The sequence below is a fragment of the Telopea speciosissima genome, chromosome 2 (genome assembly GCF_018873765.1).
Source record: "Telopea speciosissima isolate NSW1024214 ecotype Mountain lineage chromosome 2, Tspe_v1, whole genome shotgun sequence".
In the NCBI taxonomy this organism is placed as follows: domain Eukaryota; kingdom Viridiplantae; phylum Streptophyta; class Magnoliopsida; order Proteales; family Proteaceae; genus Telopea; species Telopea speciosissima.
The window spans coordinates 2,049,227-2,063,817 of NC_057917.1; the positions used below are offsets into that span (position 1 = coordinate 2,049,227).

The window sequence follows — 14,591 nt, forward strand, 5'->3', positions numbered from 1 at the left end:
TTGGAAGAAGATTCTAGTTAGATGTCGAAGTTGGAATCTTCAGTGATATACAATTTTTATGATCAATAGAAGAACACAAATGGCTAAAAGTAAGACTAATCTTCCTCAGGAAGTGAGGTCTCATGATCAAACTTTCGTCATAGACTTATCTTCCTCAGGAAGTGAGGTCTCATGATCAAACTTTCGTCATTGCATAATTCCTTAGGGCCACCTGTCTGAGGCTCACTAGGGTCCAGAAGATCTCGGTTCGTGCATGGCATGGGGGTCATGTACGAGCCCAAGGGGGCTTTAGTCGACCTAAAGTCAGATACCCTTCCTGTCTCCACAAACAAAACAAAAAACTAAAAAAAAAAATACTTATCTTCCATTTCTTTTTACCAATTCAGCTTTCCTTTTAGAGAATTTGATGGACATCAAAGATTAAAACCATGATTTGAAATTCATAACCTTCATGCCGTCCACATTGAAATCAATCAAAATCCGTTCAAATTAGTGTTAATCCTAATTTCCATAAGATTGAAATCAATCATAATCAGAATCCAATCCGAATTGACCGATTTTAACCAATTCGATCCTGATTCTTAAAAACATCGGTGGAAATCATGAGCCTCCACAAATTTCAAATCGAATCAACCAATTTCAAACTATTTTTTTACCAAGAGGCAAGGCAGGTGGGAGGGCTAAAGCCAAGAAGCTCCATATTAACGGACCATGTGAAGTTGTGCACTAGCACTACTAGGGTTGGCAGGCAGTCCCACCCTCACTAGTCGTCCCTCCGAAAATCAAGCCTGATTTGGTGGATTGTGATAGAACCTTTATAACATAATTACCATTTTAACTCACCATTATGGAGGAAAGCTGGTCATTAACTTTTTTTTGTTTTGGAATATCGTTAGTTCTTCAAACCATCAAAAGTCCATGCGTCAGCGACACGATAATTGTTGAAGTAGTACGAAGCAAAGGAATCCAAAGTACCGTCCTTTTGCCCAAAGAAACTGGAGAGAGGGTAGGGGAGAGATCCACACACAACCCTTTCTTTTCTTTATAAACAAACATTCCCAATATATATCTCTCCTAGCTCTACCCATATCTATTGGTATCGATGGTTGTATCGGTCATCACGGATACTGATATTGATATTGATATGGATTGAGATATATTAGGTCTGTATCGAGTGTAAATTCAAAAATTGAATCTCTTTTTGGTTGATACTTGTGATTTGCATTGATATTGTATTGATATCAGGTATTAGTTAAGATTGATTTTATTGATCAATATAATACAATTCCTTAATCCATGCTTCCAATTTACAGTTTTGTATAAATCACAATCTAACAATGTTTGAGTACCCAGTGCACAAGACTCCTGTCATTGCGGTATGAAATCGTAGAAGTTACACTTCATAATTAATACCGTATCAGTATCAACTAAAATCGATACAGATACCTACCGATATTTGTACCACCAATAACCTTGCTCTAGACAAGATCTAAAACTCCCCAACAATAATACCAACACCAGGTTGAAGAAGACTCGTGATTTTAGCAATCAAAGTGGCCAAAGATGATGAAATAAAGAAAGCATTGGTAGAAGATTACAACAATAGAGAAAAAGTGGACAAAGCCATGTGAGGTTTGGGCCCTAAGGGACAATCTTACACAAAAAGTCAAAGGGGCTTAGGAGGCTTAGGAGAGACACATAGGAGTGATTTGAAAAGTGAGACCCAACCCACCCAATCTTAATAAGCTGAGCTTTCAAGTATCCAAAGTGATTGGGAATATGAAACCCTAGAAAATTTGGTGTGATATGGTTATGCTTGGAGTAATGGAAGAAGGAGAATAGGTCAAGGGAGGGGTTAAGGGTATCACATTCTAAGGGCAATGTGGACTGGTGGAGTAGACACTAGTCAGCACAGGTGATGAAGGTTGTAAAGGGTTATAGATTTCGATATTGATATTTGTTTTAAGTCGATTCTGATACTAATGTGGTTCGTTTATTTTTAAGAAAATGTGAGAGTTTGTTTAAGTACTTATACATCTTTATATCAACTTTCATATCGTTCTTTTAGAAATTTGCCTGATGAAGAAGAAAGAGGGAGGTTAGAGATTAGGGAAGGGAAGAGGAGAGAGGGAGGTTGTTGGTGGCAAGCTCACGTGCCATGGCATGGTTTCATGACTTGCTGGCCTCGAATGAGTGGTGGGATGGTGCGGTGGTGTGGCGGTGGGTGTATTGTGGTTGGAAGGGACAGTTAAGAGTAGAGAGGAGGAGGAAGGTGGTAAGGTGTGACGTGGGACGTAGATACGCCCCATCTGGATCCTATCAGCCGCCCGTCACTTCATCATACTTTTCTTTTTTCTGTCATCCATCTCGGCAAACACAAGCACTATATATCCGAATCATTCACTCTCCTCTTTTAATTTAAATAAAAAGAAAAAGTTATGATATAGGGAATCTTATAAATCTTAAACTTTACTGCCATGTGGAATAATCTTTGTTTTTTATAAAGAAATAAAAAGAAGGTAGGTGAAACTTGAAGGCACAATTACTCGGAGTCGAGACAGGTTACAGGATCTTTATCACCTCCAGTTTGCTGACCGTTTCAGTTCCTCAGTTCCTCTAACAAAGGGGGGCTGAAATGACCTCTCTACCCATGCCCAAACATCCTACCCGGGTGGGGTCCACCATCCCCCTATTAGAGGAACTGGGGAACTGGGCCGGTCAGCAAACTGGAGGTGATAATTTTCCCAGGTTACACAGGTAGGTAGAGAGGGGAAAGTTAGATTATAACCCAACTGTGAAATTCTAGTTTAAATGGATTCTTGCATGTGACAAACCATATTGAACCGATATGAAACGATTCAATAGATATAGATATCATTTTTTTGGCCTATATCAGCACTTTCATGAGTCTATCTGTTCTCCATATATGAAAAGAGACCTTGAACTACTTGTATTTAGGAGGAGAGATAGACACATAGGCCACACTCTCAGACAAAAAACTTACTTTCTACAAGTATATAATCATTCAAACGTATAAAACACATGAAATAAAAAATACGAAAAAATCTAAATCAACCATTACGAGTGAGTGGCAAAAGTCACTTGGTCCAGCTTGATTAGGAAGCTCATTGATCCTTACTCATTATGATGACACATGGTATTTTTTTTTATTTTTTTTTAGGTGAAAAAATTGAAAATAAACACAGACATTTATTCCATGAAGAAAGTTTTCTTCCATTACGCGGTTTCAAAATTTTGGTTAACCTTTTGGGATTGATATGCGGTTTCTGTGATTACCAAAAACAAAAAAGTTTTCCTCAACCATTTGTGAAGGAAAAATATATTCATGTAGGATTAAAGAATACTCTGCCCACATCACTGTGTACAAAATCGATAATACCCTCCCTATTGCTTCAAATGTTCATCCCAAAACACATAGACCTTCTTCCTTGGCCCTGGATGAAGGGAAACTGCATATTACTCCACCTTAATTTTTTTTAGTACTTCAAGTTCGTCCAAACCCAAAGAATCACCCTTTTAAAAAAATAAAAATCTTAATAAGCATAATGAAAGTTAGTGATTTGCCATATTTGTCACTAATGCTACATCAATTAACTTGGATGGGTCCATATGGATAAAAAAAATTTAGCCATCTCATTGGTCGGATTTCATCAAAAAAATGAACACATATTTTTTGAATCATTATTTTGACCAAAGTTTTTTTTTTGTTTTTTTTTTTTAAAGAAAAACTATAAAGAACATTGCCCTCAGGTGTCTAACCCTGTGATTGGTGCATGTTGCTAGCTTATCGAAAGTTGATAGCATGTCCAACACTCCTCCATAAGAAATTCCCTTCTTAGCATTTTCATATCCCCCATTCATTATAATTTTGAAACCTATAATTCTTACCCTTTTTCTTCCAGTACATTCTGCACAATGCTTTAAAACTTGAACCAAAATCAACCCTAGTTGATTGCAATTAATTTTAAATGCATGTATACTCAGTTCGACCAAGTTAGATTGAATCAAGGTGAATTTGGCCAATTGCAACCAAGTCATTCTTGTTGATTTCGGCAATTTAAATGGAGATCAATCTCATAATTGATTCCATCAAATTTTGTTGGCAAATCAAGTTCAATTCAATCTGGAACTATTAGGTGACATGATCTGGTCAATCTTCAATTAGACACCCTGATCAGGAAACAATCTCTCTACGAAGCAAAGGTAAAAACTACGTACATTATAACCCTCTTCAAACCCCATAGTGACAGAAACCTTTGTGCACTGGGTACACCCTTTTTAACCATTAGTAAAAAAAATGGAATTTATTTGCATTTTTTGGGAATCGTATTATGCACCATTGCACCAGAGTCGTCCTATGAACAAACCATCAAAATGGTGTGGTTCTTTTTGTATACAAATTGACATTCACCAAAACTCTTCTTCCCCTCTAAACGGATATGATGTCGATGTAAGGAGGCAGTTTGTCGATTCCTCTCCCATTTTACCACTGCTTCGACTATAGGATACGAAAAGAGCAAAAATGTCTAATACCAATTCTATCTCTACTTGATGAAGGGGGTGTATAACTATATATATATAAAACAAACACTTTATTATATATGGAAAAAGTTCTTTGAGATGCATGGGTAGGGTACACTAGTACCTTTGTGCAAGGATGTACTTCATGATATCCGCACCAGTATTTGTCAACGTCGATATATGTATCAATCATATTAGATCGTATTTGAATAAGAAAACTATCTTTTCACCAAAAGTTTGAGGTTCAAGTCAATTCATCACGCAATATCGATCAAGTATAAATATCAAGTATGACCAATATTGATATGGATTGGCGAATATGTCTAATTCAATACCTAAAACCATGCCTCTATCCATATGTCTTCTTTTTTTTTTTTTTTTTGTAAAATGACCTTACTTTCTTTCAATATGTGATACCATTTTGTCGCATTTCATTGATGTGCTTTTCTACTTTACTTGTTTATAGATATTTCTCGTTATTATATATTAAAAGAAACAACAACCCAAAAAAAATATGACCAAAAAGGATAAGAGAACAACAGAAGAAAAAAAAAAGATGGGCGAAGACGAGGAAGTCATAAGTGAATGCACATGGGGGCGCCTGCTTCTGGATTGGATTTTGGAGGCAACCAATCAATTATTCCACTCACATGGAATGACGGAGAGACAAAGAAAGAGATTTTGTCATTTTAGTGGATTCTCTCTCAGTCTCTCTCTCACTCAATCAATAATCGACCTTTTTATTTTCTTGTATTTCCCTCAATCGACCTTTTGACTCATACATATTGTAGCTTCCACATTTACACAGTAGAGGTAAGAAAGGAGACCTCTGGTGTACTCAGTTATCGTGCCCATGGTAAACGCTGGGTATCCGAGGCGTTGGGCTCCTTTGTAGCATGATAGGGAGTGTAGCGTATATCCAACATGGTCTATAGTGCTTGGATGCGTAATTCAACACCTTGCCTGTGTGTTGGACTGTGTACCCGAGTACTGCAGACCTTCAAATGATGCGTTACATTCACTATTGCACTATAGAGGACCCAAATCCGATATCCAAGTGAAGAATGGATAACTCCTCAAAACATCTAAGTAGTAAGTTAGTCCACCACAAAATAAATGATTCATTTTTATCACAATAAGATGGACTTTGACTGAGATGATAACGGACCAACTATTAAATTTTGGGTGAAAATTTCTTTTGGCATATTTTTGTAGTCTATTAGTGGCAACTTCTTCTCAATTTTTTTTCACTGTTACACTCTCTTTCTTACCCATGGTTTTAAGAATCAGGAATTGGTATCGGATCAATCGATAGTAAGTCTGATATCGATTCTAGTTGATTTGATATAGCCAATTCACACTGTGTTTTTTAAATTTGAGGGCTGATTTTAAGGTTCTTGAGACCGATTCTGATTTACTCCAATCCAACCTGAATTAGAAACGATAGGGACTAATTCCGTTTTCAATTCCATCTTTTTAAAACCTTGATTGTCCTCAACATCTTGCTTAGTGTTTAAAACATGGAATCGGGATTTAAACCAGCATCAATTCAGATTCAAAATCTATCGCAATGTTAGAAAAAACCTTGGTCTAGCACTATACCAATATGATATTGGATCCAATTCTATCGTCTAAGTTTCAAATGCAAATTCAAAAATGAGCCATTTTTTAATTAATACAATCAATCCGGATCAAGATCGCAATGGTATCTATCTCCGACAATACCTATACATTTCTCTGATACTTAAAAGCATTCACTTACCTATAAAATCCTTTGTAATGTGGGCATTTGACAGTACACTGTAATGCGGTTCTGAGAACTCGACACATGAAAGAAGCTTCATCTAACGATATGCATTTTTTTTTTTTAAATTTCTTCTTGAACTCAGTACCGTTGAATGTCACATCAAGAGGAATTTTTTCCTAAGATTTTACTTAGGCATTGAAGCTGGATAAATTGCAAGGTAATTTCTCATAAAAAAAAAAAACCCCATCTCCATCAAGGTGAAAATTTTTTGTAGGGAAAAAAAAACCTTTTACCCATCAATGGCATGGATTGCAAGGTCAAAATTACAATTTTGAAAACGTAAAATGGGATCCGGTTTGGGTTAGGGTTTGGGTTATACCCGGTCTTGGAAATAAGCAAATTGGGCGTACTTAAGTGTTACATGGAGAACATCACCCCTGGGACCCACACTTGTATCAAGTATTGTGAGTGTGAGACACAAAGAAATAGCTTCTCTGATCTCCACCGTTGGTCAGCCTTGTAAGCAGGACTTGAGTAGGAGGTGGTACGCGCCGGTGCCCAGAGAGAGAGAGAGAGAGAGAGAGAGTAGTTGGCGTTGGTGGAGAAACAAAAACTCAGACTGTGTGCGTGAGGCTGGAGATGGGTCCCATGTACTGTTAAAGTCCGGCGTGATACGTGGACCGATGAATATGGATATCTGGGTCCCATCTTCCGTGAATTTGCCGCTCTTTTTTATTTTTTTTCTTTGTTCGTGTTCCAACTTGGCGGGTAATTTTCGCTGCTGCTGCTGCTGCGACTTGCGCAAGTGGGCGAGTTCATTTTATTCCCTCTTCCCCCCTCAAGTTCTCTGTCCCTCACCTTTCTTCAAAATATCACAAAAACCCACCTTTAATCAATTAATTAAAAACAAAAAAGAGAAAAAGATGGTCGACAAATCACGACTGCCGGTGACCGCACAAGCCACAACTTGCAATGGAAGCAAAGCGGTTTCAGATCGTATTACCTTTGTCTTCAATTCCTTTTCCTGTTTTTGTCCCTCCATTTATTTTTTTGGGTAAACCTTTCCCTTCCCTCCATCAGTTATGTACTATCATTTTCCAAAATAAACAGGGGTAATTAGATACTTTTGAGACATAATTATGACGTTATGAAACGAGGCTCTAGGGTAAAAAAAACATCAATAAGGGTGAGATTTTCTAATTTAAAACTAATGGAGATTGATCAGTCCGACAGAAACTAAGGAGATCAAACAGTCTATTTAATATTTATTTTAGTATCTTTCTAAAGAGAAAGAGAATGCCACCTAGTTGTGCAACTCACATTGCCCTTGCACCTTGACATTGGGTTATGTAAAATGACTGCACCCTTGAACCATGGAAATGATCAAGGGTACAATGGTCATTTTATGCGCCTACATCAGGGTGTAAGGACCGCTTGTTTGGGGGCAACCGGATGGCGTTATTTCTCCCTTCTTTAAATATAATTTAGTGTTTGGGTGAAAATCTCACCAATCGCTTGAAAATACTGGTGAGACATAGTGAAACAATTTTCTGATCCGAATCATCCGATACATACCCTTTCTTTGTTTCACCTGTTTTGTCGACTGGAGAGAATCAGTGGCCTTTTTTTTTCCACACGAGATTGCCACAGACCATTAAATACAGTGGCATAATTCCATCCCCTACCCCTACCTCTGTGATACCCCTCTAACCCATCCACCATAAGTAGTCCCCTCCAGCCCTCTTTCGTTTCACCTCATTCGTCCTTAACCCTCTTTACTCTGTCAGGCTCGCTATCTCTGTCTTTTTCTCTGGCTGTAGGCTGCAGCGGCCAGCGAGAGGGAAATGGCTTTAGTAAGTGTGGTTTGTGTGGTTTCTTTTCTCTGGTTCTGGGCGAAGAATGCTGATGCTCGCATCCCTGGCGTTTACTCCGGCGGGGCATGGCAGAATGCCCATGCTACTTTCTACGGCGGCAGCGACGCCTCTGGAACTATGGGTATGTTACCTACACTGCCATATTTACCACTGTTGGTCTCGTGTCTTACCGGTTTCTCTTCACATTTCTCGTCCCCTGTTCTCATATTTCTCCTCTCACTCCAAGTTTGTTTTTAGCCTTTCATTTTCTAGAATCTCTTCACGGTGATATGCCCTTTTTTTTTTTTTTTTCCTGTTAAGTTCTTTCCACATTTCTGGTCCGGATTTTCCATCGTTTCTTCTTACTCTATTTCATAGTTCAGTGAAGCTCTATGAAATGATTCTGGCCTCGGGTAGTCAAGATTTAGCTCTAAATAACACCTACATTCCCTACCAAAGACCACTGAGTGAGGAAGGCTGAAGCCAAATGTTGAAGCCCTACCTTGCCCCTGTTCCAATTTCACGTTTTATGGTCTTGGAATACCAGTTTAAAGCTCAAGATAAACTCCTGTGTCTAGCTTCTTCTTTCCTAACCATTTGTTTACCCATTACAGGGCACACTTGTGACTAACCCAAGCAAGTTTATCTCCTAAGAAACCATGAACTCATCATGTCATTCTGTTTTTGTGTGCGCAGGAGGAGCGTGTGGGTACGGTAACCTCTACAGCCAAGGCTACGGTGTGAACACAGCGGCATTGAGCACAGCCCTCTTTAACAACGGACTTAGCTGTGGTGCGTGCTTCGAGCTTAAGTGCGCCGACGACCCCAAATGGTGCCATTCCGGAAGTCCATCCATCTTAATTACTGCGACAAACTTCTGCCCACCTAACTTTGCCCAACCAAGCGACAATGGAGGATGGTGCAACCCTCCTCGTCCACACTTCGACCTCGCCATGCCCATGTTTCTCAAGATCGCTGAATACCGTGCCGGAATTGTCCCGGTTGCCTACCGACGGTGAGTCTTCTGACTTGTTTCGCTTTGATTAGACGCTTGTGGGTCAGATTCCGACCTCTTGGGCTTTTTTCTGGCCCACTGGATCGGATTCATGCAGTTTTTTGCTAAAAAGTCCTCTGTTTTCTCCTCTAATGACTACGGTATCCTGGAACGGGTTAGGGTTTGTTGGAACCAAATTCCCCTTTTTATGCGTCTGCTTTCGGCGTCTTTGTACTATTCTCTTGGGCCCTAGATTGGCTTAGCCCTCTCCAGATGAGTTGACTCAATTGCCCCTCTCCTTTAGGAGTTGGAACAAACCTAATATCGGCACTTTTTGTTCTTTTTTTACTTTATATAGAGTGACAAATTGAGGGTACAGGAGTCATTCAACGCATACGGAAGAATCTGACCAATTTTACTGACCATACTTTTAAGGGCGAGTAGAAAATCCGGGTCTCACCTTATCCCATTGGAATGTTTGGTACCTTTATTACTCTCACTCCCTTATTATATTATGATGGTAGAATTTTCTACCAAAAACAAAAAATGATGGTAGAGTTTTTTTTAAAAACAAAAAACTACCAAAGCAAGTGAGCCCATTGTTCCATTTCTCATTATCATTACGAATATTAGGGTTTTAAAACTCCAGACCCGGATCCGAATTGGTCCGGCTTAGATCGATCCGGATTGTTCAGACCAGAATTGGCATATTTCAGGCGTTTTATATTATTATATGGTGAATTGGTGATCTCATCAATAAAAAACTGATGTAGTACTACGCACATGTTTGGTGTATTATTACGCAGGGTACCATGCAGGAAGAGGGGTGGGATGAGATTCACGATCAACGGCTTCAGATATTTCAACTTGGTATTGGTAACAAACGTGGCAGGGGCTGGGGACATAGTGAAGGTGAGCGTGAAAGGGACGAAGACAGGATGGATGAGTATGAGCAGGAACTGGGGACAGAACTGGCAATCCAACGCTGTCCTTGTGGGTCAACCTCTCTCCTTCCGGGTCACCGGTAGCGATCGCCGGACCTCCACCTCCTGGAACATCGCCCCTGCCAATTGGCAGTTCGGTCAAACCTTCATGGGCAAGAATTTCAGAGTCTGATATGGTCTTTCATATCATCTTCTTCTTCTTCTAATGGGGATTTTGGTAGGAAAGTGGTAAACAAGAGAGAGAAAGGGGGGGGGTGGAATTACTGTTTTGAGTGTGCTCTTGTGTGTTTTTACAATATTAATGTGGGAAAGAGGTGAGGGTTAGAAAGGGGAAAAGAATTGTGTAACGAAATTGTAGTACAGCTGAGGTGGTTGCAAAGAAAGATGTGTAACCCGCAGCTTTAATATGTATTGAGATCCTTCTTATATGAACAAGTATAATATAATTAATATATATATAATTGTAATTGATATGATAAATGTGTTTGCCATTACATTGCTTTAGTTCCACTAAAAGATAGGGAGAGAGATAGGCACGCTGCCCGCGTGCTGGGTGCTTGTGGGTGGCAATAATACGGGTGCAAGGCTGGATAGGGGGAACGTAGGAGATCAGTCTTTTTATTCTTAAAAAGGGAAAAAGTTCTCTGTCCGTGGTCTATGCCAGCACTTCCATGAGTCTATCTCTTTCCTTCTCATGTAAAAAGACATCTCTACTTTCTTGTTTTAATGAAGAGAGGGCTAGACACATAGGAGTATTGGCCTAGCCGTGTAGGTCACACTCTCATACAGAAAACTGCTTTCCAAATAAAATATATACCAAGTACATGGATGGATTAATTACTTGGTGAAATTTTGATATGGTTTGTTCTTGGAATGGATTTCAAGTGGTATTTTATGGATTGTTTTATGGGAAAAAGATCTCCACTTGGTGGTGTTTTCTATGCCCTGTAACAGTCACCATAAAATGACGTCTCTGCCCCTTTGGTATGTTGGCCATGCATAATATGTGACCAAGTAGACATCTCTTATTTTATTATATTGGAAGAAGAATGTTATCTGGTCTTGTGGACTCTACACTAGTGGGTGCTTTATCTTCTCCAGTTCTATGCTTGGCCCAGTTCCTTAGTTTCTCTAACAAGAGGGGGTTGGAATGACCACGCTACCTTGCCTGAACACTCCGCCCGAATGGAGTCCACCATCCCTCCATTAGAGGAACTAGAAAACTATGCTAGGCAAGGAATTGGAAAAAATAATTTTTTCGCACTAGTGTAGGGGTCAATGGGAACACTTTGGAAGAGCATCAAATAAAGAATATTTTTCATTTCATAGGGTACACAACAGCTATCATTTCAGGGGGCCGTGTCAAGTGTAATTTGTTTGTTTTTTAATTTAAATTGTCTATTGACGTGTACAGTCAGTATGCCAAATTTATATGTTTGGAGAAATATTAAATATGGTGAGAGTTCTCAAGGTATAAATTCACATCATTAATGTGAGACCTTACCTTGATCATGCCAACATATACTATTGGATTATCTCAATGGAATCGCTTTTGAGTTTTTGAGTTTTTGAGTTGGATTTCTAATTAGTAAATGGACCTTTTTTGTTTTTTGTTTTTTTCAATCATAGGATCCTATAGGATGGTGGGGAATGGGTAGAGAAAGGTCATGTTACTACCATGACCATAAAATGTGTTATTAAGAGTGTGGTGGGACTTCATTTACCAACCGTGGGAGAAAGTATGGGACAGTGGGACCCAATTGAGTTGTAGGACCTCCATAACTCCATTAATAATTTGTCAAAAGTTTTTAGCCATTAAGAGGTGAGATTTGGTAGTTGGGTTGGAACCAAGGATCGAATCAATTCCTACCAATTTTTGATCTTAGATTGGATCAAAATCTGCTAAAACCAGTCTCAAAAATCTTAAAATCAAACTCGAAACGTCCAAAACTAGGATCAGCATTGATCGATTCGGCGATTCTATTTTATGAAACGGTGGTTAGAAGTTAAGAACATAAGCTGTTGCCTGTTGGGTGTTTTATACTTTTACTGATGGTGGGACATACGGTTTTAATGCACGATATTAGAACGGGCATCGATCAACTCGAACACTGATATGGTGTTGGATTAAAATCAGTATGGATCTAATTTATCCCTCATTTTTTTTAAAAAAAATAGGTTTTTTAATCATTTTATCCCTTGTTCATATTGTGACGTCACCCCTTTAAACTGATTTTTTTAAAAACATTTTATCCTTTATTTGTATCGTTTTACCGATATAATATCAGCATGTATTGAGATTGATCACTTACAAATTGATAAATATCGATACATATCGGGATTGATCACTTACAAAATGGATACAAAACCGATACATCAAACCATGGAGGGACAGAGACACCTACACTACGAGCCGTACAGATGGGTCCTAGATGTTTCCGCTCTTTACCCTTATGTTTCAGGAAAATAATTCGGGTAGGAATGGAAGCCCATTGACGTTGGTTCTTGTTTTTTTATTTTCAGTTGTCCAATCAATTTCGCTCTCCCAAGAAAACCGCTCTCTTTTTTCTACCAAAAGAAAAGAAAAAAAAAAAAAAACCATTCTCTGAAATGTTGGGGTCTCCCGTCTCCCGGTGCAAAATAATGGTTAAAGACGTGCTCACGGGTTACGAGTTGTTGGTTCATAGAAGGCAGAGTCTGTCTGAGCCTGTGAGAGTCAGGAATCAGACTCTCTCTCTCGACAGTACCGAGTGCCAACTCACGCGGGTCACGAGCGAAGCATGTGATAATTTCTGTTATTGCATAGTACGCCATTGGAATTCCGACTCTACAGTCAAAAGACCATCATCAATTATTTGACTTTGACCAGATCTATTCACGGAATTTTTTTTTTTTGGCTCATCGGATCGCCAAGACCACTTACATGGAATCTATTGTGAAACCCACAGGATTATGTACTTTTATCAGGACAGATCCGGTATCACCAAACTCCTTTTTCATTGGTACTTCATTAGATGTGGATCCTCTACTGCCCAGCTGCCCGGCAGAAGCTGCTCAGACATGGTGTTGCATGCAAAGACCGCCTTACCCCCTACTCGGGCAAGGCATTTGGGCAGAGGTACGGTGGACATTGCACGTAGCACCGTGTCTGGGCAGTACGGTGCTGTCGAGTAGCTTGGCAGTAAAGGATCCAAATCCTACTTCATTTGGCTAATTGCCTTCAAAACTCCATGACGAACTACCAAATTGATCACCAATCAGACGGTGACACATGGCAGGTTGAGAACCAAGTGGAAGAGCCCGGTTATGTAGAAGAGTTAGATGTCGACCTATTAGAGTCGATAGATCCAGTAAAACTGACCCTCTACGATCGACAAATGTGTCGAGTCCTCCACGGTTAGTAGATGTGCCGAGTCCTCTATGGTCTACAAATGGGACGAGTCCTCCATGATCGGCGGCTAGGACAGGTCCCCCGTGGTCGGACGCCAAGCCGAGCCCTCTACACTTGGACGCTAGGCCGAGCCTTCTGCACCCAGTCGAGTGTTGCATGCTCGGGATAAAGTTGGAGCCCTAAAGAACTACAAGAAAGCTTTCTTTATCTTTATGGATAACTAATCTATTTTCAAATATAGTTGGGAAACTACCCCTAAGAGACCGTCGTTCGGTCTAACGGCTTCCATTTTTTGTCAAATTCTACTATTTTGATTTAGTAATGACCGCCTCTTTTTGGATGATAGGGCGCGAGCTGCGAATGTCTTGGTTTTCATTTTTAACAAAGAAATGAACCAGGGCATACTTATCATATATTCAGGGGTCTCCAATAGTCCAATCACACAAAGCCAGCCGCGGTCATATCCAGGGAGTACCGAGGTATCCACGATTTAATGGTCGGACACCTCAAGCCGAGTCATAAGACGAAGTGATAACCATACCCCGCTTAAATCGCGGGACTACGTCAGCACATCCAAACATTCCCGAGATTTGTTGAATCAACCAGATCAAGCCGTTATCCATCAGTGGGATCGTGCCACACTCAAACAATGACTCTTACCAAACGAAGAGTCATTCCCCTTTTAGAAGACTCCTACCTAAAATAAGACTCTTCTCATACGACGACTCTGCTCCACCGCCCGAATGGCCCTATAAATACCCATGTATGGGCACTAAACAGAAGATCCTACTTTTCACAAATTTGAACTGTAGCCATTTTGGAGACCTGACTTACACATTGGAGAGTCCTCGGCTGGAGTCACATAGGTTCTCTTATGCTAACTCAATTTTGGCAGGTGCATCTGTGAGCGGACCAGGCGACGAAGGTTTCCAAACGTAACACTCCAAAATCCAAAAAGAAAAAGGAAAGAACAGAGAATCTCTTTACTCATGGATTCCGTTTCATGTTTTCCCCCATAAGTTTTGGCGTTTGAATGAAATTGCTGAAATAGTGAGGAGGGTTTAGACCAAGTTAAAACACATTTAAATGTCATTTTTTGTTTTTTTTTTTTTCATTTATT

At 39.7% G+C, this 14,591-nt stretch overlaps 1 protein-coding gene across 1 annotated transcript; it reads left to right on the plus strand.

Annotated features, from left to right (window-relative positions):
• The first annotated feature begins 8,031 nt into the window (after positions 1-8,031).
• On the plus strand, positions 8,032-10,301 carry LOC122652825 (expansin-A4). The gene is made up of 3 exons (XM_043846696.1): positions 8,032-8,284; positions 8,839-9,157; positions 9,943-10,301. The coding sequence occupies exons 1-3, from the start codon at positions 8,134-8,136 to the stop codon at positions 10,250-10,252; spliced, it is 780 nt and encodes a 259-aa protein (XP_043702631.1). The 5' UTR covers positions 8,032-8,133; the 3' UTR covers positions 10,253-10,301.
• Positions 10,302-14,591: the final 4,290 nt, after the last annotated feature.